Raw genomic sequence first — 27,024 nt, 5'->3', positions numbered from 1 at the left:
TCATGTGAATGTAGCCAAACTCTTATAACTGCATGACTGATATATTAGCACAATAATCATTAGTTCTTCGGTGATGTGTTAACTTAGTGACTTTTTCACAGTCATAGGTGGTCAAGAAAATTAAAATAACATAATAATCATCATAATAATAAACCTTTATTATGCAATTATTTTTTGTATTATTGCTAATATACCCCTATATTTTTTAGGGATAAAATAAATGAACTAAGACGGCAGAAAGAAAAACTAGAAGAGAAGATCATGGATCAGTACAAATTCTATGAACCTTCTCCCCCAAGACGGTAAGTTATATAATATTGTATCAGAAAGTTAATTTGCAGATTGAATTTTTTTGAATTATATGTAGGACATAAGTGATGTAACGCATGCAGAGACCTTAGTGTATTTCACATTCAGGAAATTAGTATCTTGTAAATAGCTCAGTTCTCTATCCCCAAGGAGAGGTAATTGGATAACCTTAAAGATGAGGAAGCTTATCAAGTCTAAGAAGGATGTAAGCCGCGAACATGTGAGATCTCTCACTCTTCCACCTTCTCGATCGGAGTCCGGTGAAGGATTCTTACAGCTACCTCCTCAGGACAGCCCGGACAGCTCCTCTGTGGGCTCCAATTCTCTAGAGGACGGGCATCCCCTTGGAGCCAAAAAGAGCAGCAGTGAGTACTGTGTTATATTATTCTCCCTGTTTTTTTTTATTGCTTAATAAACGACAGTATGAAGATCAGTAACACCTTAGTTCTGTGCTGGAAACCTTTCCACCGTTTCCACTGAATTGTCTTTTGAGAGTCCTGTATATGCAGACATATTTTCAGTGATTTGTTTCATATTTTTATGCTGATTTATTTGTGACTTAACATTAATTTGTTTTCAGTGGCATCATCACCTACATGACCCATACTCTGTTATACTGTCAAGACCTTTATTTATGTAAAAATGTCAGAAGAAATTATTTTTAAATTTGGAAACAACGCATTATAAAAATATGAAGTCATTTGTTTTGTGAAGTTTATTTGTAGTCCAGTTTTTTTTTTTTTTTTTTTTTTACTGGCAAAAGGATCGTGTAGTAATATCATTGAATATCGAGGAGAATAGTCCTAGATAGTACCAGTGTTGTCACACAACTACGCCATTTATCACCTCCTAAGATTGGCCACTGAATCTAGTAATGCAGTAAAACCAATCGCTTAGGGATGATTTCCACCAAAACTCATATGTTAGTAATGTGGTGGAGTTGGGGGGTGTGAGGAGAGGTATAGGGACAGAAGTTGTAGCCCAGGGGCAGATGGTGTTAACCCCTAAATGTTCATGATGCCAGGGCGTGGTTTTAACAGAGAACCACACGAACGGTAGCACCGCTAGTCCTAGTTTAGGCAGGGCAGATAATAGTCCATGGTCAGATTAGGGTTAATGGTAGCTTTACTGAGGTAGACAGATGGTACAGTCTTTCCAGCTAGGCCTGGATCCCAGAGAGGTGACCAGTAACACAGGGGACCTCACAGCTTGCTGGGACTTGCAGTGACTTTGACAGACTTTAGCACAGCCAGGCTGACTATAATAGACTTGACTTGACTGAAGATAGTGACAGCAGACAGAGATGACTTGACTTACTGACATGTGGCTGTAATTTAGGCTTGAGGCCTTCAGATGTGTGGACACTGGCTCTGAGACGTCTGGACTGGATTTGACCTCAGCAGAAAGTGTGGTGGAAGAGAGAGAGAGAATGTAGTACCTCCCCCTCTTATAAAGGGGGCTAAGCAAGGAGCCCATAAGCTAACTGCAGGTCTTCTGGTCACCTGGTGCTCTCTGGGTAACAAAACAAGTGACTTTAAACATGTGACAACCATTATCATGTTACTAATAACCATGTGACCATATCAAAGGTCCTTTACATTCAATTACATTATGGGGGAACAATGCAGGTGAGCCCTGAGGACGTAGAGGGACTTAAGCTGATAGGACTGTGAGATGCATATCCCGTACTGGAACATCACAGTAATGCAGAAGTAAATACAGTAGATGGGCACTGCCTCTCATATGATAGCTCCTCTCTCCCTGGGGAACAGTTGGTTATATATTTTTATGGTAAAGATCCCCATTTGAAAACTCCACTACTTTCACTAGTTCCTGTGGTGCTCTAACTATAATATACAAAAGAAAGAGATGACACTTACTGAATCAAAGTGTGACAGGCACCTTTATTGTACAAGTACAAGTGGTGTTTCCATGGTGGGCTTAGATCTTTTGGACTCAGGTTGTACAGCAATCAGCTACGTGGCAGCTGCTTCGCACATCACGTCTGTTTCCTCATACGTTCGCTTCTTCAGTTCTTGTCAGAAGAAGTGCATTTGATGTGCGAAACAGCTGCCAACTAGCTGATTGGTATACTTGCCAGCATTGAGAAAATCTAAGTCCACCACTTAACGTGCCACAATAAAGTTACCTTTCACTTAACCGGTGAGTGCCAACACATTTTTCTGTATCTGTTAGAATTCAGAAGTAAAAGTAGCCACATTTTAGTAATAATGTTTTATTTACTTACAGTGATATTGCTTTTTTTCCCCTTATGTCCGCCATTTTTGTTATAACAAGAAGAGTAGATGTGTTAAAGGACAAGTCTCATGATCAAAAACGTATCCCCTATCCGAAGGATAGGGATAAGTTTTATATTGCGGGGGTCCTAGCGCTGGGGCCCCCCCATGATCTCCTGAATGGAGCCCCGGTCCGCTAGCACAGGAGTGCGTCACGGCCCTTGCCTGAAATGGAGGCCGCCATGCCCCCTCTTTACAGTTCTATGGGAGAACTGAAGATTGCCTAACGGCTCTCCTATAGAACTATATGGAACGGGGGCATGGCAGCCTCCGCTTCAGGAGTGGTCATGACGCGCTCCTGTGCTAGCGGATCGGGGCTCCGTTCAGGAGATCGCGGGGGGCCCCAGCGCTCTGACCCCCCGCGATCTAAAACGTATCCCCTATCCTTCGGATAGGGGATAAGTTTTTGTCCGTGAGACTTATCCTTTAAGTTTTACTTTCAAATAAGCGTCTCAAAAACTTTTCTATGCCTTTATAGAGAATTAGTGTAGCTGTGGCTAAGCACAAATTGTATGCACTATTTATTCTGGGGACAGTTATCAGGATTTTTTGGAGTCCCAGCATATGGGATAGCTTCTTAGGATGGGAATACTTCTTTAGCGCAGGATTACATGGGGCACATCCGCAGCATATTTCACGCTATGGATGTACTGATGGCAGTCACAGTAGGGACTGCAGAGTGAACTCCCGGCTGCAGCCGGGTAGCTCTGTGTGTCCACTTGTAGCGGTAGATTTCTACAGCGGGATGACCCAACCTTATGGTGTATTCACACGTACAGTATCCTGCACATCTTTGTGACTGAACACAACTTTAACTCTGCAGCATAATATAGAGGGGTACTCCATTGCCCCAGCATTCAGAACATTATGTTCCAAACACTGGGTGTGGGGGTCAAGACGTCATGGCCATGCCCCTCATGACATCTTGCCATGCCCCCTCAATGTGAGTCTATGGCATGGGGTGTGGGATCAGCCACGACCCCTCCAATAGACTTGCATTGAGGGAGCGTGGCGTGACATCACAAGGGGCTTGGGCGTTATATCACGACCCCTGCAGCCCCCACCCAGCGTTCGGAACAAAATGTTCTGAACACTGGGGCAGTGGAGCACCCCTTCAATACAAAGGTAACAATTAATATGGCTGTTCTTTCTGTTGTTGCTGGCAAAAATGGCTGCCATGATTAAAAAGAAAAACACAAATTTCTCTTTAAAGGGTTATTCCAGGATTTTTTTTTTCGTTCAGCCTTGAGCCCATTATGCTAAGCTACAATACTGTGTAATATGCTTCTATGACCTCCATACGCTGCTTTGTCATGTTTTCATGTAGATGACCCACAGCCGGAAGAATTGTAGTGCAAGTGTTTTTATTTTACCTATGTCTCTGACCTTTCTTAGCATTCCATCCAGCAAGAGAAAATGGGAGAGATTTCTCAAAACCTGTCCAGAGGAAAAGTTGCTGAGTTGCCCATAGCAACCAATCTGATTGCTTCTTTCATTTTTGAAAAGGGCTCTGCAAAATGAAAGAAGTGATCTGATTGGTTGTTATGGGCAACTCAGCAACTTTTCCTCTGGACAGGTTTTGATAAATTTCCTCCATTATGTCAAGCCACATGGTCTCCAGGGGGGCATGGCTATGCTGCAGTGGTTGGGTGGATAGCATTACTTCAATAATCCCTTTTAGGATAGGGTAACGCGTAATGGATCTGCAGCGCATTTTACGCTGTGGGTCCGCCAGTGACCCGACCCATAGTGTGCCTCTAGCTGTTGCCCCGGCTCGCCCTGCCCCCTGGCCTGCTTGCAGTGGCAATCCGTCGCTCCAAGCAGCCACAAAGAGGCCTGCGAGTCGCCGAGTGCACTGCAGTGTACTCAGACATCATGGAGCAGCTGCAATGTCTGAGTACACTGCGCATATGCAGCACCTCGCAGGCCCCTGTGTGGCTGCTCGGAGCGGCGGATTGCCGCTGCAAGCAGGCCAGGGGGCAGAACGAGACTGGGCAACAGCTGGAGGCACACTATGGGTCAGGTCACCAACACATCCGCAGCGTAAAATACGCTGCGGATCCATTGCGTGTGACCCTACCCTTACCCTGCTATCCACCATGAGACTTATGGCATGTTGTTTCTGGTAAGAGACAACAGTAAAATAAAAACACTACACACAGCACTTCCGGGTGTGGGTCCCTTCCATGAAAACGGAACAAAGTGGCGCACAGAGATAATAGACTCATATTATACTGTATTTTAACTTGGCATTTTGGGCTCAAATGCTGAAGAAAAAATCCTGTAAAACCTCTTTTATCATAATACTGGAATGTCTGATTTACGGATATACCAATATTAGGTTTTGGGGTGGCTTTCTTCTTTGAATCTAGTGACATTGCTGAAGCTAAATATGTGAATAGGCTATGTGACTATTTTCCGGATACGTGTTTCTACAAAGGCTTTCTTTATGTGGTAAATACGGTAAGTCTGTCATACCAGAGGAGGCGATGGATACAATCCCAGCTTTACATGACTGCCTCAACCACCTTCTAGTAAAAAATAGAGAAGGAGGTTATGATAGAAAGTCTGAAAAACCATCAGAAATAAAGGACAGACAGTAACAAATCAGTAATATGGTACTATGGGGACCTTATGAAGATTAAACCGGAATAATATAGGCCCAGATTTATCAAACTCTGTGAGAGAAAAAGTGGAGGGATTTTCCCACAGCAGCCAATCACAGCTCAGGTTTCACTTTACCAGAGCTCGTTTGCTGAGCTGTGATTGGTCGCTGTGGGAAAATCCCTCCACTTTTTCTCTCACACAGTTTGATAAATCTGGGCCAATATTTGATAGGGGGTGAATACTGTGTATCTCAGCCCTATTTAAATCCAGAGACAACCAGATGCATAGAATTTCTATCTGTCCTCTCCTGCACGGATTATTTCCATTGTCTGTGATAATAAGTTATATGTTTAATGTTTATTGTGTCTTTACTGTTATGTTTATTTGTGCACATCCAATAATTGCACACGGTATTGGTGTAATTATAATTAAAGGCGTTTTCTGGTAGTTAAAGGGGTACTCCGGTGAAAACCTTTTTTCTTTTAAATCAACTGGTGGCAGAAAGTTAAACATATTTGTAAATTACTTCTATTAAAAAATCTTAATCCTTCCAGTACTTATTAGCTGCTGAATGCTACAGAGGAAATTCCTTTCTTTTTGTAACACTGATGACATCACGAGCACAATGCTCTCTGCTGATATCTCTGTCCATTTTAGCAGCCGTACATAGCAGATGCATGCTAAGGGCAGCATGGTGGCTCCGTGGTTAGCACTGCTGCCTTGCAGTGCTGGGGACTTGGGTTCAAATCCCACTAAGGACAACAATAAATAAAGCATTATTATTATTATAATAACGACAGCAGAGAGAACTGTGCTCGTGATGTCATCAGCGAGCATTCCAAAAAGAAGAGAATTTCCTCTGTAGTATTCAGCAGCTAATAAGTACAGGAAGGATTAAGATTTTTTAATAGAAGTAATTTACAAATATGTTTAACTTTCTGCCACCAGTTGATTTATAAGAAAAAAGGTTTTCACCGGAGTACCCCTTTAAAAGAAAAATTCTTTACAGGTTTGGACCAACATACAAAAAAACAAACAAAAAAAAACTTAAAGGGTTTATCCAGGAAAAAACTTTTTTTTTATATATCAACTGGCTCCAAAAAGTTAAACAGATTTGTAAATTATTCTATTAAAAAATCTTAATTTTTTCAGTACTTATGAGCTTCTGAATTTAAGGTTGTCCTTTTCTGTCTAAGTCCTCTCTGATGACACGTGTCTCGGGAACTGCCCAGTTTAGAAGCAAATCCCCATAGTAAACCTCTTCTAAACTGGGCGGTTCCCGAGACACGTGTCATCAGAGAGCACTTAGACAGAAAAGAACAACTCAACTTCAGAAGTTCATAAGTACTAAAAGGATTAAGATTTTTTAATAGAAGTAATTTATAAATCTGTTTAACTTTCTGGAGCCAGTTGATGTATATAAAAAAGTTTTTTCATGGATAACCCCTTTAACTTACACCTACACTCACTGTCGCTCCTGGAGTTTGGAAGGGCTCCATTTTAGTGACATATACTGTATAGAACAGTGGTCTTCAACCTGCGGACCTCCAGATGTTGCAAAACTACAACTCCCAGCATGCCCGGAAGTAAAGTTTTTTTTTATTTATTTTTTTTTTTTTTTATAATGCTTGTCCCGGCCTATAGGGGATTTTTTTTTTCAACTACTGAAAACCCTTTTAAAATGTTCCAGACCATATCTACATGTCTATTGAGCTTGATTACTCAGATAACATATCTGATCCTGACACATTTCATAGTTAGTTTATGAAACCTTTTTGGAATACACAATGGCCCTCATTTACTAAAAGTGGAGTGTTTATTGTGGAGTGTATTCTATATCACTCCATTTTTTTTTCCAGGCTTATTTACTAATCTGTCGCACATGTCGGTTATTTTTGTGTCGCACTAGTTAATTGTGTCGCACAAACTCCAAACACGTAAAACAAACTATTTTTTGGACCTTAAAGACCATTTATAAATAAAAATGTATTTGTGTGAGTCAAAAGCTTTTGGACTAGTTTGTTTATAAACAGTTTCATTAATTAAAATTATTCAGGTGTTATAAATGTAAAAAAATTAAATAAATAATCATCAAAACATTAAATACTTTATTCATAAAAGTGTTTAACTGTACAAAATGTTTTCCGGTTATAAACCAAGTTTAAACACAATGGTAAACGGTCCCTTGTTAGAAATCACTCCATTTTTGGAATTCCACTTGGCCTCTTGGCTGTCGGTTATTGCGTGAGGCAAACTCACACTTTTTCTCGAGTGATTTTGGAAGTACTCCGAGTATTTTTTGGTTTTTGTCGGTAAAACGCCCATTTTTGCATAAAACATGTCCATTTCAGAGTGAAAAAAAAAAACACTCCGAGTGTTTTCTAAAATGTCGGTTGTGCGACTAAAATTTGGTCACGTAATTAGTCGCACAGACGTTGCGACTAAAATTTAGGCGCAATAACCGAGAAAAAGAGTCGGTTGGACTTTAGTAAATGAGGGCCAATGTTTGTAGAGACATTAGGAACAAAGGCAAGAAGATATTTTCCTACTTGCTACATGCCTTTGCCATGTCAGGAACTGTCCAGAGCAGGAGCAAATCCCCATAGTGAACCTCTTCTGCTCTGGACAGTTCCTGGCATGGACAGAGGTGTTGGCAGAGAGCACTGTGGCCAGACTGGAAAGAACTACACAACTTCCTCTGGAGCATACAGCAGCTGATAAGTACTGGAAGGAATAAGATTTTTAAATAGATGTCATTTACAAATCTGTTTAACTTTCTGGCACCAGTTGAGTTGAAAACATTTGTTTTCCTCCGGTAAACCAGATCAATATAAGCAATACCTACAGTATAAAGTACACATATAATGCTTTATAAAGAGATCGAGCTAAACCAGTGGCCTCCAAAGATGACCCTCCAGATGTGGCAAAACTACAACTTCCAGCATGCTGGACAATGTTTCATGGCCTACAAGAGGATCTTCTGTGCTGTAGTATATTTATGGCACACCAAATATTCAAGTTGCAGTTGACCACAACTTTTAGGAGAGCTCACAGTTTCAAGCAACCATCTCAGCACATAGCATTTAATCGGGATTATATGTGGGAGACATATAATCTCCATTATATGCTATGTGCTGAGATGGTTGCTCAGTTGTATGATCATTTCAGCCAAAAAGCAAAGTAGGTCAAGGTCACTTGACTCTGTATATACCGATACATTACTTCAATTCCAATGTCTGTGTTCTATCTTCTGTACTCAATCTTCTTTATGCAATATGAAAGCTTCGCCTACTGTAAGATATGGGGGAAAAAATGTTTTCTTCTAGGAAACATTTTTTCAGCAAACTATTTGTACGGTCTTAGGTGTCCGTGTCACACGTCATACCCATCATACACTGTGTAAGTCTCGTGTCTAGTCGTGCATGTGTAGCTGAGAATCAGACATGCTCATTTCTGTCTTTCGTTTCAGCATTTAACTTCTTCCATGTGTTCTTCTCCTTTTTCCCCCCTTTCATTTCTCTTTTTTTCCCCATTTCCTTGTTTTTGATTTTTTTCTTTCTTCCCATGCTATGACATAAGCTCTGAAAAGACTGCCCTTTATGAGGAACAGACCGAAGGATAAGGACAAAATGAAGGCCCTCTACCGTCGCTCTGTGTGTAAGACATTAAAATGGTTCGGCTAGCTGTACTTGGCTTCCATCACTAATACCTCCAATAAGCTTATCCCGGACTGCGCTGTTTTTCCTAACATGCCAAATGCAAGTCCTGCCACCAATCACTGGACAAAGGGGGGGATGCCAGAATTTGCGTCCAGTGACAACTAAGTGGGGCTCTGGGATTGAGAGTTTACAGCTCGCCCAAGTAGATCATTATTCATAATACAAACCGGCTCAATGCATTGGCTGAAGGGTAGAACGCACTAAGGACTGTATCACATGCCCTTGTATGAACATATTCCAATGTACAGCATGGCCAGTAACTTTATAACTGCACAAATCTGTAGTCAGTAAAGACACAATTTGTAATTGATATGTAAACCATTCTAATACATAAACTAGTAGGCATACAAGTAAGTTATACACATAAAACTAGTAAAAGTATGTATATGTCCTATATATGTGGTATTCACAAGCTGACTTTCTTGTGATATACTTGGCAGGAGTATGTTTTGTTCTTTATATCTTGGTTATTGGTAAAATCCAACAGGTTCAGGTCCATAGCTGTACTTTCCCCTTCCCCCTATATGAAATTATACACAGCAACAAAATATTGGCCGTATCAGCAGAAGGGATTTGATATGGTGTGCACCTACTTTTTCTGAAGTGACGGAATTATCTACAGAGAAATATGCAGATATGGTTTAAATAAGTGCAATTTGGCTTCAGAAAGGTTACATTGGATGAATCCATTTCCTGCACACAGCCGAGGCATCCGTTTTGTAAGTTGGACCAACGTTTGGCCCACCAGTCGTAGTGATATAAGATATTCTTTGGGGACCCTAATTCTCATGACTCAGAGGAGCCATTTTTCTTCTGTACAATGGTTCAGCCCACAAAATAGCTTGCACCTCAGGGGTGTAGGTGGCAAGTCCAGGCTAAGTTCATATCAATGAGCTAAGTTATCAAAAAAGATGCTCTTTATAAAGTGCCATCTTAAAGAATATTTATGATTTGTAAACCACAAAACCTGCACTGGCCATGGACTTCTTCATTGCTGAAAACATCCCTTGTGCTTCCAAAGAGATCTCCAGTGCCTTATTGTTTAGCATTGGGGTCTCTTTTGATAGCATTAGGTGCTAAGTCACCTATACACAGTGGTGGTATCTAGTTTGTGTGGGTTCAACCACTTGCCCACGAGAAGCTTCGGCCTACTCTCACAGGGAGCAATATAGCTACTTCCTTGGTAACTTATTGGCTAAGTAAGAATCTTTCCGTAAGATGAATGCCTCCACTGTGTCAAGGAAGCCGTAGCCACTTTGTGTCCTGCTTATATCACCGCATCATGTCATTTTTGTCATTCTTAAGCAACATAACTTGCCAGAAAGCTATGCTGCTCATCACTACTGCAGTAGCATGGCAAATAATGTGAAAAAGACCACATTTACTGAAGACATCCTCTTACATAGACCATCCTCCACAAAATGCATGTCATAACCAAACTGGCTTTTTGTGAACTTGTAGCTGTTTTGACCTGCAATATGCTTTTAATGCTTTGAATGGCTTTCATAACTAAACTAGCTAAAGATGGCATGAGTAGTATCACGCCGATTCATTTGCTTTCATTTGCATCCCAGCCATGAATGACCTGGTCCAGTCCATGGTCCTGGCAGGTGGACAGTGGACAGGTAGTGCTGAGAATCTGGAAGGTCCTGATGAAATTCCTACCGGCAAAAGGAGGAAAGATTTGGGAACTATGGCCTTCTCCACCACAGCGATCAACTTTTCAACAGCCAGCCAGTCCGGGAGCTTCAGAACCAAGCAGATTATTAAGAGTAAAGGTATAAAAAAATGTCTTTTTGGTTATGTCTGTCCATAATCAGTAAAAAAATGGGTTAAGGAACTATTGAGGTCAACAGACTTATCGTATGCCCTTGCCAAATTAACCCACTGTGGTAGTTGTATAGTATTATAGTGTAGATAAAGTCCCATGACTCACTAAGTATATTACGGAATAAGGAGCTTTATTGTATTTCCTTCAAATTTAACAGGACGCGTTCCGGCTACCACCAAAACGCATCCTGTTTAATTTAAAGGAAATCTGTCATCAATGTCACCTGCACTAACCTGTCCATACAGACTGGTAGTGCAGGTGACACTGATGACAACGGTACTTACCTTGTCCCGTTCCGTGCTGTGGTTCTCCGGCAATCCTCTTCTGTATCTTCAGCTCAGGGCCTGACTTGGAGCATGGGCAGAGCTTAGTGACGTCACTTTAGCTGTTTTCTGCTGGGTCGCGCTGCTAGCAAACAGCAGCAGTGACGTCACTAAGCTCCAAGTTGGGCCCAGAGCAGAAGATACCGAAGAGGATTGCTGGAGAATGAAGCACGGAAGGGGACAAGGTAAGTACCGTTGTCATCAGTGTCACCTGCACTACCTGTCGGTACCGGTTAGTGTAGGTGACACTGATGCCAGATTTCCTTTAAACCTTAGCTTGGTAAGTATTTTAAACAAAACCAGGATTGGGCCCAAAACGCAGAAAAAGGTGTAAATCTTTTCATTATAGTTTTTTTTCTCTCTGTCACTTCCACTTCTGGTTTTGGTAAAAGTACCAACCAAAATAAGCACCAAAATAACAAAAAATAACAAAAAAACAAAATAATTGAATAGCCTAATAGGACACCAACATTTAGCGCATGGTGGATGAGGGGCTTTGTTACTTTCTTGCCCATATGCTTTACATTAGGCATCTGTCTACCGACAACTGTCTAGTCTGCTTGGGTCCATGACAATGTGGACAATACAACCATCACCAGGTTAGAGTTTTTGTAATCTCATGGTTTTACTCTTATACAACTAATTTCATGTAAGACAGCCTCATAAACATATTTTGTTTCAGTAACTTTCTGCTTGTTTTCCTAAATAGATTTTTCATTCCTGTAAAGGAGGAATTTCAACCTTAAAGCAAGATGCACTCCACAGGCTTTGATACAGTTTGAAGGATAGGAGACTCTGGGGGAGATTTATCAAAACTTGTCCAAAGTTAAGTTGCTTAGTTGCCCATACCAACCAATCAGATTTGTTTCTTTCATTTTTTTTAAAAGGCATGTGAAAAATTAAAGAAGCGATCCAATTGGTTGCTATGGGCAACTCAGTAACTTTTCCTCTGGACAGGTTTTGGTAAGTCTCCCCCAGAGTCTGTGTTTTATATGGTTGTAGGTTTTGTAAGAATCTTCAGGCAATATTTCCTAACCCTTTCCGTTAACCATTTCCAACAGTTTCCATCTTGCCTAACATGGTTCTTTGCACTTTTTGTCTTCTAGATGGTGCATCCTATGAGGATATCAGTGGTCAAGGTGTCCATGATGATTCATATATGACAACTGCAGGTCTAGGTAACTATTTTGTTTTGCAAACTTTTATGCATGATCTACTAATGGGGCATAATGTTACTTATACACTTATTCTATTGGTTAATCAGCTAAAATCTTACGTTTTTTCAGCATAAAAGCATGTCAGATTGCCTTTTTATTAAATCTATTTACCGGTTTTAAAGTGTGTATGCACATGTACCCACACGCGCACAAGTGCTAAGATGGTCCTTATGACAGTTCTGTTAGCAACTTCACAATGCAAAAGTAAATACTTATATTTGCCATGAAATAACAATTTTGGTGCATCTTTTTCTTACAACTCTGCATTATTGCATTCATTTTTTCTCCCTTCTGAAAAATGTATGGAAACATTGAGAACTGGAATTTTCTATTCCCATTTTCACTAGAATGTGCCCCTAAATAGCATGACAAATGTCAGCACTGACCTGACAGGGCATTATGTAGAGACTCTCCTAAAGGCTATTTTACACAGGCCGGTTATCAGCTGAATGAGCATTCCTAATTTCCTGATTTCCTAATAATCAGCCCGCGTGATAGGGCCAGTGATCAACCAATGAATCACCCTGTGTAAATAGGTGATACATTTTAAAGGGGTATTTCAGGCAAAAACATTTTATCCCCTATCCGATGGATAGGGGATAAGATGTCTGATCGTGGGGGACCCCCCGTGATCTCCATGCAGCACCCGCATTCTATGCGGGGTTGCGTCTCCAGTTTCGGAAACCTCCGGGTTTCCTGGACTGGTGATGTGACGCCACGCCACGCCCCCTCCATTCATGTCTATGGGAGGGGGCTCCCTCTCCCATAGACATGAATGGAGGGGGCATGGCGTGACGTCACGTCCCCAGAGACGCAGCCCTGCATAGAATACGGGTGCTGCAGGGAGATCACGTGGGGGTGGGTTCCCAGCAGCGGGCCCCCCATGATCAGACATCATATCCCCTATCCTTTGGATAGGGGATAAGGTGTTTTTGCCCAGAATACCCCTTTAAGGGCCACACGATTGATCGAGCCTGGTAAAGACTTTGCAAATGAGTGCCAATCTCATTGATTGGTGCTAGTTTACCAAGCCTTCGTCAGGCTCGATATTGGGGTCAGCCCATTTAAAAGGATCTTTATTGACAAGGGAAATGATAACACCCAACATTTTAAATTTCTAGTAGGAATAACAAAGGGAAAGCACAATATGGAATTCTAAGAAAAGATGCATAAGAATATTTTTTTTATGGGTAATCCAAGTATTTCCATATCATCTAAACAATAAGTAATATTACAAAAAGATCATTCTGAATAGTTTGAATGAAACTGTGTGTTGTATCTAATTGTTTTTTCCGTGTTGTTTCTCCTGTTTTCATTCTGTAGTACTTACTGTACATTAAACCCATCCACCTCTCCTTCCATCTCCCCTTTTAAAAGTGCTCTCCAGGGCTTTCTGTAATGAATTCTGGCTTTCTGTCCTTGTTCTGCTGGCAGCGGGCATGCTGAGCCTGTGAAGTAGTGCATGACTCCATTGCATTCTCTAATTAGAATGCTGAGATTGTATGTCGTCTGCTAAATGTCTGTTACCATTGTCTCAATCTTTCATCTAGCTCCCAGGCCAGCCAGTCTTGATAGTGGCAGGACATCCTATAGTAATAGTAATAATAATGCTTCACTTCATGAAGTGACAGGTATGCTATGTTGATTTTAATTTGTTTTTTACTATTTTATTTATTAAGGGCTGTGTCCACCTTTGTAACCATATTTTTTGCTCCAAAGCATTAAAAATTACCCCTTTTGGCTAATTAATTTGTGGGTACAACTCCTAGGCAGACCTATGTGTCTAATTTCAATCTGTCCCTCAAGTATTTGATATATATTGATTAGGTAGGGAAGAGATGATTGCAAATATGACTGCAGAATCAACAACAACTTTGTTTGTTGTCTGTAACCAGGTCTAAATTTAAAATGGGGGCACAAAATAATTTGAGAAAAAATTGGTTGAAAAGTTTTGATTGTACCAAACATGATACTATGCACCTACAATCTTAAAGCCTTATGGTAATGTCCACTAATTTTTTCATCTTAGGTCCAGTGACTAGTCAGAGTAGATCTCAAAGCCACAGCAGTGGGGACTTCAACCAGCAACATGATAATGAAGTATGGTCCAACAGTAGTAGTCCAGTTCAGTATTATGGTTATCGCTTGAAAAAAAGTGCTGCATCCAGCCCCATGCTTAGACTGAAATCCTGTGATGGAATGGAAAGCTTGGCCCAGTCTAAGAAGAGACTTGGATCACCGGGTAGTGAAATGGTATCCCTTAAACAGTTTTTACAAGAAAGTAACAAGTTGACAGTGAGTCAGGTGAGTTGGTAAATTAATTTAAAAAATAGAACTCTCCGTAGGAGACATGTTTATAGAAGCAGTGTCTCTAACAATGAGTATGGACACAATGCCACATGTCCAAAACAGACTTTAGGATTCACAAACATTACGTCAGGCATGTGTCTAGGTCCATGGCAGATTTCACTTCCATCTCCGGATGGGCATATAAAGCTTTTTTTTTTTTTTAAGCAAATGTGCCTCCTCTTGTTCATCCTTTCCTAAATCTATGCCTTATTTTATTTGTGAGCTGTTTCTACAAAATACAACAAGGCCGACAAGAGACAAGTACATTGAGGCTGTATAAATGCTTTTTACTACAATGATTTAGGCACTCCTTGTATTCAAGTATGGTGCAATACTTCTAGGTCAAAATACCTCCCAATATTGCATCCAATTGCATGGCTTTGTATGAAATTGAAGGCATACAGAAATACATAGAGTCTAATACACCTCATAGTCATCAGGTTGTCAACCAGTGTCAGACAGCTGCTGCCAAGGCAAATAAAATCATGTGGTGCAACAAAAGGGGTTATAGATGGACACAACAAGGAAATAATTCTACCGCTGTACAAATCACTAGTCAGACCACACAGAGATCTCTCCCATGACCTATCTATACCTAAGAATGTATCAATAACAAGGGGCATCCTCTATGCCTAGAGAAAAGAAGGTTTTGACACCAGCACAGATAGGGATTCTTTACTATAACAGCAGTGAGACCATGGAAATTTCTGCCAGAGGAAGTGCTCATGGTATTTTTCCCCCTTGTATGGGGCAATTGGTATACGCCTTGTAATGTTGTTGTTTTTTTTTTTACATTCCTCTAGATCAACAAAGTAGGGACACAATAGGGATACAGGTTGAACTTTTCTTTTTTCAGTCTTATGAACTGTGTCACTATGTAACCTTGAATAAAAAAACACAGCAGGATGCGCTCCGTAGTGTGATATCGCAAGGTATATGGGTAACGCAGAATGTGAATTTGCACTTACCAAGAAGGGTTGTACTGCGTCCAAGTATAACCATGGATCAGAATGCATATAGTATGAAGTTCCACCAGCCACTCCACCTTTCACAGACAAAGATCCAACACAATTTCCTCCAATATAGGCAGAGTCAGAGAGGCTCTTGAAACCAAGGTGAGGGTAAAACTTCTACTTTGTTCCCATAATGCAACGCGTTTCGCGGCGGTTCCGCTTCATCAGGCATCATGCCTGATGAAGCGGAACCACCGCGAAACGCGTTGCATTATGGGAACAAAGTAGAAGTTTTACCCTCACCTTGGTTTCAAGCGCCTCTCTGATTCTGCCTATATTGGAGGAAATTGTGTTAGATCTTTGACTATGTAACCTTTACAGATTCATAAAACTCAGAGGTTGTAGAGAGCCATATTGTGATTGAGTCCATAGAATGGGGACCTATTTAACCCCCTTAACGACCACAGACTTCAATATACGTCCTGATGCGGTGGTACTTAATGCACCAGGACGTACATTTACGTCCTGTACATGACTCGAGCACTGAACCGGTGCTCGCATCATGCATGGCAGGTCCTAGCTGCTATAAGCAGCCAAGGACCTGCCAGTAATTGTGGACATCAGTGATGGTGCTTTAAATGGACGATTGGTTGCCCACATGCGTATATGTCCGCACTATCAAAATATAATATTAATTATCCCGTATGGTGAATGTAAAAAAAAATCCAAAATTGCTGCTTTTTTTGTCACAAAATAAATAAAAAGTGATTAAAAAGTTAAATATATACAAATGTTGTGTCAATAAAAACTACAGATCACGGCACAAAAAATTAGCCCTCATAAATTCCCGTATACGGAAAAATGAGAAAGTTATAGGTGGTTAAAGTAGGGCAATTTTAAACATACTAATCTTATTTAAAAAGTTTGAGATTTTATTTAAAGCAGTACAATTATAGAAAAGCATATAACATGGGTATCATTTTAATCGTATTGACCCACAGAATAAAGGAAACATGTCATTTATACCCTAAAGTGTACAGAATAAAAACAAAACCTTCCAAAATTTGCTAAATTGCGGTTTTATTTTCAATTTCCCCACATAAATAATATATTTTTTTTGGTCCACCATACATTGTAATGACATCACTCATTTCACCATAAAAAGTAAAAAAATAAGCCTTCATATGGTCTGTGGATGGAAATATAAAAGAGTTATGATTTTTAGAAGGCGAGAAGGAAAAAAATAAAAATGCAAAAATAAAAATGGGCTTGGCCCTTAAGGGGTTAAATCAATTGATCAGTAATTTCTCTTTAGCTTTGATCTATGACTATCTCTTGTACCAGGAATGGTTATCCAAGGCCAAGGTAAAGCTTCTTTCAGCTTTTTTTTTCAGACAAATTCTAAGCAAAAATGTTGACAACTCTTTCCACTATTTGGTCTACATTATTCCTAGGGTAATAAGAACGGCTTTCCCTATTGAGTACAGGTTTATTCTGATGCAGTAAAATGACATTACAATTAACCAGTAAAAATCCAGGGTCATTACACATAACTCCCACCAGCCTTTAGTGTATTTATTGTTTTTTTTATACTGTGTAGTTTTCCATGACTTGAACTTTTCCAATTAAAATATAATCTGTTTTTTTTTTCTTTTAGATTCGGTCTGGAAGCCAGGAAGACCTATTAGATGAAGTCATCAGAAGCTTATCTAGCTCTAGTGAATTAGCAGGATTACAATCCCCATCTCAGCTGTCTCCTGCACTATCATTGACCGACAGAAAGACTGCAAAACCGGAACTGATTGTACAGCCCAGCTCTGCGAAAGCTGAGGAAAATACAAGATTTCCATTCCCTACAGTGATCAATGTTCAGTCATCAGGTGGAGATTCTGCCACAGGTCAAGGGACTGTGTGTCAACAACAGCAAACAAAAGATGCCAAGCAATATGCCACCTTACCTCGTGCTAGCAGCGTCATTTCCACTGCTGAGGGTACCACTCGAAGGACAAGTATACATGATTTTTTATCCAAAGACAATAGGTCACCTGTATCAGTTGATCCATCACCTACAAAGGAAGATGCCCCATCGTTATTGAGTGAGTACCGTGCAGTCAAGCAGTGTCCTACTACGCCCACCCACAGACCCCCTCCTCGTCTAGTTGATGATGGTCTTCACTGTTGCTCTGGGTGTGATTTAGTTCACTATAGTAAAAATACAGATAATACAGTTAGTTTGTGTTATACATCACCGTGCATGCCTTTCCCATACCTTTCCCTGAACCCAGATTTGGTAAGTAGCATTAGTGGTCCACCAGGAGACAGAACAATTGCATTTTCTACTGAAAGACTAGATTGCAGCGAGACAAAAATACACAATGTAAATGGTGCATTGAGTAGATGTGATCATTCTTCCCAATGTTTAGAGAGAAATGACGCTGAGACGTCTTCACTTGTTTCTGAAGATAATCAAAGTATTTGGTATGAGTATGGCTGCGTGTGAAGAAGACCTATTCATCAGTATATATATATGTGGAACACAAAGACCTTTACTGCATGGAACAACATGGCTATTAAATGTCATTGGTGTGTGTGTGACAGATAGTGATACTCAACTTATTTGTATTCAGATATTATAATAGCGAGAACACTAGGTATATGGTATCTACCTCAATTTTGTCATTTTACCAGGTTGATTTTTATGCTAAATAAATTTATTTTGAGATTTTTTTTGAACAAATGGTATTTTTGTAAGATATGATATAACTTTATTTACTACATAGCTAATATGCAACAAAAGTATAATCAAGTGGGGACGTTTATTTTAGGAAGTAACTGTACTTAGAAGTTCTTCAATTTCATTAGAGCTTACTAGAATCTATGTAAAAGCAATAAACAATATACTGGTATTACAATGCGGAAAGTGTGACTACAATGACATGTTGAGTACCACTGGTCTGTCAGTACCCTTGTATTGTGTGTAAGTAAATGCATGTTAGGACTGGTGCATGCTACAACCTCTTGTAGATATAACATCAGAGCCGGTTTTATAGAAGGTGGGGCCACAGGTAACAAGCAAAGGCTTTTGGCTCTTTACCATTTTAGACAAAATTTCTTGTCATTTCAGTCTATTTTATACCACCTTAAAGGAGAAGTATCACGTTGAAAAATGTATCCCCTATTCAAAGGGGAGTTTGGGGATGAGGCCACAAGGTTTACACCTGGATTTGGGGATTTTCTGCCATTCTTCTTGGAGGATACTTTTAAGTTCTGTCAGGTTGGATGGACCGATGCACCATCTCTCTTCAGAGATGTTTCATTGGGTTCAGTTTAGGACTGTGGCTGGGCTACTTAAGGACATTTACAGAGTTGTTTCTAAGTTCCTCCTGTATTGTTTTGGCTGTGTGCTTAGGGTCAATTGGGGAGATTTCTCAAAATCTGTGTAGAGGAAGAGTGGAACAGTTGCCCACAGCAACCAATCAGATTTCTTCTTTGATTTTTCAGAGGTCTTTATTTTAATTGAAAGAAGCAATCTGATTGGTTGCTATGGGCGCTCTGGGTCAGATTTTCATTAAGAATATATCTCTGTACTTTATTCTATTCAGCTTCCCTCAACTCTGACCAGTCTTCTTTTCCCAGCTAAAAGGACATAATGTTAAGAATTAAGGCAAAAATTCAGTTTCAGACAGTTTCTTGATCATATTTCAATTCAAGGCCCTTCTCCCCTGATTACTTAGCTTGGTGGGGCAGTCAGATCTAGATAGAGTCCTGGTTGTTCCAAACTTTTCCAGTGAAAAATTATGGAGGCCTTTGTCGTCTTGGGAACTTTCAGTGATACCAAAATATTTTTTGTACCCTTCTCCAGATCTGTACCTCCACACAATTCGGTCTCTGAGCTCTACAGGCAGTTATTTCTCCTCCTGGTTTTGTTATTGCTCTGATATACATTGTCAGTTGTGAGACCTTATATAGACAGGGCTTTCTTTCCAAATCATGGGGTCAAAATAGATTTTCTTAATTTTTTTTAGCACACGGCCTCAACATGAAAAAAAGTTAAAGGCTCTGAAGACTTTTCAGTTGCACTGTATTATTCCTATGTTTCCTCTGTAGCACACTACATATTTAGATATTCAAGAAAGTGTAAACTCTATAGCAATCCTTTTCAGGAGTAATTTTCTCCCAACTATAGAGTGGTCTATAAGGCCATCTTTACATATGTCCAGCATCCAGCATCTTTTCCCTCCGGTGCTGTAGAAAATGTGCCAGAGGGAAACTGATGCTAAAACTGACCCTTTTCGTTTGAATGGGACAATTTACATTCATCTTGCATCTTAGTTTGGATGTCAGATGATTGGACTCACCAGACCGGCTCCGGAGAGGAGACTGCATCTTGCTATGTTCCCCCGTCCAGTGTTCAGAAACAATGGACGCCGGATGCTATGAGGTGTAAGGCTAGGATTACATATGTCCAGTGTCCGGCATATGTGAACCCACCCTAGACAACATGCATCAGTTGTGGCATCTGTTGCGTTGAGATCTAGGGTGGGTTCACGTATGCCGGACACTCGACATATGTAATCCTAGCCTTACACTTCTTTCTGAAGACAACAACTGAGTATTATAAGTTTTGAGTTGTTCTGTGTAAATTGTCTGACGTGTAACATGTATGACCTGTCTCTTTGCTTCAGCTTGAAAGGAGAATTCATTCTAACACACATCTAGCTGATAAATGACAAATGCATGATATTGTAAAAGAATGTCTAAGAGAAATGCATGTGGCTGCTGTACACAATACATGTATACTGCTTATTGTTTTCTTACATAGACATATGGGGGAAGATTTATCAAAACCTGTGTAGAGACAGACTGGTGCAGTTGCCCATAGCAACTAATCAGATTGCTTCTTTAATTTTTCACAGGCCTCTTTAAAAATGAAAGAAGTGAGCTGATTGGTTGCTATGGGCAACTGCACCGCTCTTCCTCTGCACAGGTTTCGATAAATCTCCCCCATGGTCTTGATAACAGAAGAAATATTACATTACAACCAATGCATATGATTGTTTGCCATTGGTTTCATTTATTAACATTATCCATACCATGATTTAATACAAGCATTTACATGAATACCTTATAATGTATGTACATGTGGGTTTTATATTGCAACAGCATATTTAACATTGCTTAATTTGAGGCTGTGAGGAAATACTGGGACTTGCAGTTCAAGGGGCAAAGAATCATGGCTTAATGCAAGTAGTCATTGCCGCCGACTCATAAAACGTGCCTGAATCCATTTGATTTTAGCCATCACCCAGATATATCAGATCATTGCAAAGGCTTTGCTGCATGTAGTCTTCTGCTAATTCATCATATAAATATACCATTCAGCAAAATCCATCCAGCAACCGGCAAAACAAATGGCTCAGATTTACCGTGTGTAGTATATCTTATATTTATTTAACAAAACGTTCCAATACTGAGAGTGGAAGTTTTAACTGGATAATAGAGACAATTGGGACTTATTTATTATTATTGGTGCACCATTCAAACAATGGGCCATTCTCTCCAATAAGGCAATGTGCACTATGGGGGAGATTTATTAAAACCTGTGCAGAGGCAAAGTTGACCAGTTGCCGATAGCAACCAATCAGATTGCTTCTTTTATTTTGTTGAGGCCGTTTCAAAAAATATAAGAAGCAATCTGGTTGCTATGGCCAACTGGTCAACAGGTTTTGCTACATCTCCCCCAATATTCTTAAATAAGAGGCAAACTCTATGGAATACTGAGCTTAAAGAGTACCTATCATCATCTAAACTCTCCCTAATCCCCCCCCCCATCTGTCCCTGACTCCCACTGACTCGATCCCTGTCTTTATCTAGTATTAAAACCCCCTAAAAATACCTTTTTTTTCTCCCTGTCCTGCTGCTCATTCTCCTGCCGTGTGCGAGGGGAGGGAGGGGGCGTGGCCTGGCAGGCGCCATCTGATGGGAATTGAAGACCTAGATCAGACTTATGCAGATTTGCAAAGGCAGAACCGAAGTTTCCTATTAGAAGAGCAGCGCACCACTGACTCGGGGCCAAGTCAGGAGTGCACCCTGCTGAGGTACAAGCACAGCGCTCACTACCTCCTGTCTGATTGACAGGCGGGGAGCTGCGCTGAGCACGCCTGTGTCCTGGCTGCAGTCTGTGATTTTGGACTCATGCCAGGAGTCTGAAATCAATACAAAAACTTGCGGCCAGGACTGCTAGGGAGACCCCTAGTGAACGAGTTTTTAAAATTGAAAATACAACCTATTTGAAAGTGATTAATTAGGCATTCATCTTTAACATATAAAAAGTTTTTTGGATGAAAGGTACTCTTTAAAACAAACTCAGGTTGGACCTCTTCTTGTTCTCTGTTGCTTTTCTATATAGAAAAAGGCAGAAAACCATAAAAAAATCAGTAGAAGTAAAATCCTAAAGACCTGCCCAAATGATGTTTTGCCCAAAACATCATATTTTTTATATATTAATGCTAAAACTAAAATACATAGAAAAATTCGACCCAATTATCGTATATGACAACACATTAATAAACTGTCTTTTAGCTCACAGGGAAACTGTCATGTGGCACAAGCTGATCTGCCATCATCGTCATGTCATAAAGTAGCAGAACCTAAGCAGTCTGATATAGGCTATGTTCACACAATGGAATTTCCGCAAGGAATTCGGCATTAGAATTCCACACAGTCATTCTGCAGCAGCAGAGTCCTATTGATATCAATGGGATTCTGCCACACTGTTCAAATTTCAATGTCCACAGAAAGAATAGACTTGTCTATTCTTTTTGTGGAGTCCACACGGAAATGCATTGCCGTCTATGAGTCAACGCATTTCTGAGTGGTCCTAGCGCCAGCATCTTCTACCGGCGCTCCACTGTCGGGGGAATGTCCGTGCGGACATTCGCCCCTGTGAACATAGCCATATAGTTTTCTGGGAAAAGTTTCATTAGAACTTCAGTAAAAACTATTTGATTAAAATCTCTGTTCATTCTGGGCTAAGGAGTCCAGTGGGTGGTCCTAATCAATTACTGACAGCCCACCACACTCCTAAGCCCAGAATAAGCTGCTATTTCAATCAAGTTACAAGTAATCTTTTCCCACAAAACTATATATTAACTATCTCAACATAATGCTGGTGGAATGGACAGCAATTATATGGTGACAGGGTTACCTTTTACAGTGACTCTCCTCCTTTCCAACATGTCCTTTTTGGTTCCAAATTTGTGCCGACTAATAGAGTGCTTGTATTATGCAATCTTCTTCAGGCCCATAGACAGTGAATGGGGTGTCAGTTCACACCCATAACCATCATTCAGACAAGGAATTTGGGTCCCTTATTCTCATGGTTGTTGGGAATTCCAGCAGTCAGACCTCCACTTATTACTTATCCTGTATTATGTATGGCTCAAACTAGATAGATGAAAGTCTCTTGTTCAGAACCTTCAACAAATGGCAAGGGGGAGAGTGGCTATATGGAACTTCTTTCTTAGAAGGACCCAAAACAAAAATAGATGGCTAAATCTATAGAAGGCTTGATGTTGTCTGACTGGTGCTGAACAAAATTGATCCAATTGTTGGAAACAGATCTCCAACATGTTTGAGCGGTGGCCTCACATAGTGTGACTCTGCCAGATCATCATCAGGAAACTCGGGTGTAGCTAAAATTGAACTACAAGTCACAGCAAGCCCTTACAGCCACTGAAAAGCAAATAATTACAGCTAGACCAATGACATATGGCAGACTGAAGGTTATTCTTACTGCAAACGTCTGTGCTTTTTATAGACATCCATATACTAAACTTACCTTTCTCCTACAGATGTGGAGGCAGCACCAGAAATCAGACTTTCAAAAAGCAGGTCTAGGGAGCCACCAATCCCTTAAGTTAGTGACCCAGTCCAAGTGATATCCCAAGTGGTGAGTTCATTCCCCCATGTTGTAAATGAGGCCCTTTGACCCTCATTTACAAATGGTTTCCAACTACCATGAGCCGTGGCTTTCTGCTTTACCTTTCATCATCTGCTTGCTTGCATGATTTTTTGATACCTCCCTTATTGCACATCTAATATTTATATCTGAAATTTCACTGAAGAAATTATAAATTCCTTCTTCTATGACCATACGGATTATGGGGGAGGTTTGTCAAAACCTGTCCAGAGGAAAAGTTGCTGAGTTGTCCATAGCAACTAATCAGATCGCTTCTTTCATTTTGCAGAGGTCTTGTTAAAAATGAAAGAAGTGATCTGATTGGTTGCTCTGGGCAACTCATCAACTTTTCCTCTGCACAGGTTTTGATAAATCTCCCCCATGACTTTTTAGAAATACAAAAACTTATAAACTTATAAGTAGTTTTGGATTCTAGAAAAGTTGTCATCACTGTATAGGGTTTCCTAGAGATCACTTATAACTATAGAATCTGTAATCTCATATTTTTCGCCAAAAATAAGTGAATCTCATTTGAAAATTAAGGATTTTTTTATGTTCCCCTCTGCTTGATTTTTTCAGTTTTTGGCAATAAAGATCTATGACAGCATAAGTTATGAAGGAGTTGTTATGTTTTAATATTTTGTGGTAGGTCAAGTATCAAAAGATGTGCCTGAATGAAGGACATAGTTCTCAGTACAGGGCTTATTTTCTTTGGCTTGAGCTAGTCTCTCATTCTTTAATTTAAAGGGGTACTCTGGAAGAAAATAAATGTTTTAAAATCAACTGGTGCCAGAAAGTTATACAGTACATCCAGTACTTATCAGCTGCTGTATGCTCCAGAGGAAGTTGTGTATTTTATTCCAGTCTGACCACAGTGCTCTCTGCTGCCACCTCTGTCCATGACACCAAGTGTCCAGAACATAAGAGGTTCGTCATGGGGATTTGCTCCTGCTCTGGGCAGTTCCTGACATGGACAGAGGTGGCAGCAGAGAGCACTGTGGTCAGACTGGAAAGAACTACACAACTTCTTGTGGAGTATACAGCAGCTGATAAATACTGGAAGGATTATTTTTAAATAGAAGTAACTTACAAATCTGTACAACTCTCTGGCACCAGTTGACTTGAAAACATTTTTTCCTCCAGAGTACCCCTTTATGGTCTATTCACATGTACAGTATCCTGCTTAGGATTTGATGTGCAGGATTTTCTGCTGCAGATTTTTAATGTAAACTACATGACTGAACACTGCATCAAATTCTGCGCATCAAATCTGCGCAGGATACTGTACGTTTGGTCCTTTAAGTAAATTTATTAGGCAGATTAGATGGGCTGAAAGGTTATTATATGCCGACACATCCTATGTTTCTATGTAGATAAGCATGTAAACCCTTGATACCAGTAAAGCACAGGTCACGTATACTTGGCTAGAGCCTAACCAGGTTTTAATTTGTTTTTAATTCTCTTCTTAGGAAATACCTAAAAGAGAAGCACACCACTATTTCAGTATTAGTAATTTTGTATATCTTGGGGGAGATTTATCAAAACCAGTGTAGAGGAAGAGTGGTGCAGTTGCCCATAGCAACCAATCAGATCACTTCTTTCATTTTTCACAGGTCTTTTTAAAAATGAAAGAAGCAATCTGATGGGCAAGTGCACCTCTCTTCCTCTACACAGGTTTTGATAAATCTCCCCCATTTTTCTAGAATATTCACTTTAATCCCCATATATGTTATGAAGCTCTTCTACAACCATGTTTTAGTAGTTTAGCCTGTGTCCTATCCCTTTCCTGTCTTCCACTTTCTAAGATGTATCCTATCTGTATCAATCCTTTGCTCTTCTTATTTTTTCTCTCTTCTCTTCTGTGCTTTGAACTATAAACAGAGCGAAAAGTGTCCTTCAGTTTATCTTTGCGAAGTTTTCATTTTTGAAGTCACAAGACCATTCATCGTGGAAATTCTCTAATCAGAACATGTAGTAGCAAGCGTTCAGCAGTAGAGCTGGAAATGACCGACACATCCTTTCCTTGAATCAAGGAGTTTTGTTGGAGTGAAATGAAAAAAATAAAAAAACAAAAACACAATTCCTAGAGGAGTAATAAGACTTTTCTGCACTTTGCACTGTGGTAACATTCTACTGCCCTGCACAGGATGGAGCTGCAAGCACTCATGGAAATAAACTGTACTTGTGAATGAACCCAATGTCTTCTGCGCCTTGAGTCACACTTAACATTGCACCAATTCCGCTTTGATTAAGGGATGAATATGGAGCTTTTTTTTCTTGCAAAATCCGAGCTTTGCTGACTTAATCACTGCCTCATGTGATTCCCATTTATTGCATGGCAATGCATCTTCCGAGCATTCTTTAGTGTGGTCGATATGCCCAATACAAAGTTTGTGTGCCAAATACCACCACAGATGCACCCACACTTTGAGATACTCAGCACTTTTATTTGTTTTCAAAGCTGTAGCATACCCCCTATATATGGGCACTGTGCTAATAATATTGTGGAACCTTTTTCATTCTGACTCCCATCAAGAGGGCTGCCCTACAGTGCCATGGTATTGGCACCCATCGCCTGGTAGTATCATTAAAAAGCGCTTTAAATACTGCGTAACAAGATAGTATTGTGTTTTTATTCCTGTAGTTCTTTGGACATAGCTGGTGGACGATGTTACTGCACTGAAAACAGAGGATGAACAAATGGATTATTATGTATGTTTGTCTGACAGCCCCATTTCCTAATCAGCAGATAGTGAACCGTCTTGGCAAATATCAATTTTGGAATCCTTTTTTTTTTATATATATTGGCAATGCCATATTTTAATCTGGTGAGTTTTTGCTGAGAGGGGCCTGGCATTAGTGGGCTCCTTTTCAGTGAAGGGGTAAGCGTGATTGTAATTTTGGATATGTGTTGAACTTTTCAGTACATTTTTTGTTTTGTTTTGGTGGCAACAATGACTCCTCCCTCCTTCTTAATTTAAACTATTGTCTTAATATGATTATTTTCACTTGTATTTATCTATTATTCTTTTATGCAACTTAACAACGATTAACACACATGGGATGTTTCCGTTTTCTCGTTCTGTGTTATTAAACCATTTTCTTATACATTTGCCTTGTATGTGATTTTTGTTCATTATGGTTGTTTCATGATTTTTACGTGAAAGAGAAAGTAACGGGAGGCACTCACCAGGCTTCGGTAAAAGATGAACTGAATTTTTCATACGTGCAAATACAGCAGCATGGTCAGAAGCAGACCCCGGAGACCGGGCTTCACAACTACAGACGTTTCACTCCACCATGGAGTTTCATCAGGTTGCCTGTTAAAAAAAAAAAAAGTATATGGTTTAATACAGTTTTCCACCCAGACCAAAAAACGTGGTAGACTACGGTTTTGGGTACGGGTAAAAAAACCTGACAAAACCATATAAGACGCAAAATGGACTAAACTGGATGATG

General features: G+C 40.1%; 1 protein-coding gene across 10 annotated transcripts in view; it reads left to right on the top strand.

Moving 5' to 3' along the window:
• Positions 1-26,669, top strand: part of CCDC88A (coiled-coil domain containing 88A) — a 215,999-nt gene extending 189,330 nt beyond the window's left edge. For 2 of the 10 annotated variants that reach the window (XM_056567795.1, XM_056567796.1), the window contains 8 exons: positions 210-302; positions 460-674; positions 8,793-8,870; positions 10,507-10,710; positions 12,193-12,264; positions 13,854-13,934; positions 14,333-14,607; positions 17,263-23,451. In XM_056567795.1, coding sequence (XP_056423770.1) covers positions 210-302; positions 460-674; positions 8,793-8,870; positions 10,507-10,710; positions 12,193-12,264; positions 13,854-13,934; positions 14,333-14,607; positions 17,263-18,105 — 1,861 coding nt within the window. In that variant the 3' untranslated portion in view covers positions 18,106-23,451. The other 8 variants (XM_056567797.1, XM_056567799.1, XM_056567798.1 and 5 more) reach the window with 8 other exon arrangements.
• Positions 26,670-27,024: the final 355 nt, after the last annotated feature.

This window comes from Hyla sarda, chromosome 3 (assembly GCF_029499605.1).
Source record: "Hyla sarda isolate aHylSar1 chromosome 3, aHylSar1.hap1, whole genome shotgun sequence".
Lineage (NCBI taxonomy): Eukaryota > Metazoa > Chordata > Amphibia > Anura > Hylidae > Hyla > Hyla sarda.
The sequence above is the reverse complement of the archived record's forward strand: the minus strand, read 5'-3'. Positions and strand labels throughout refer to the sequence as shown.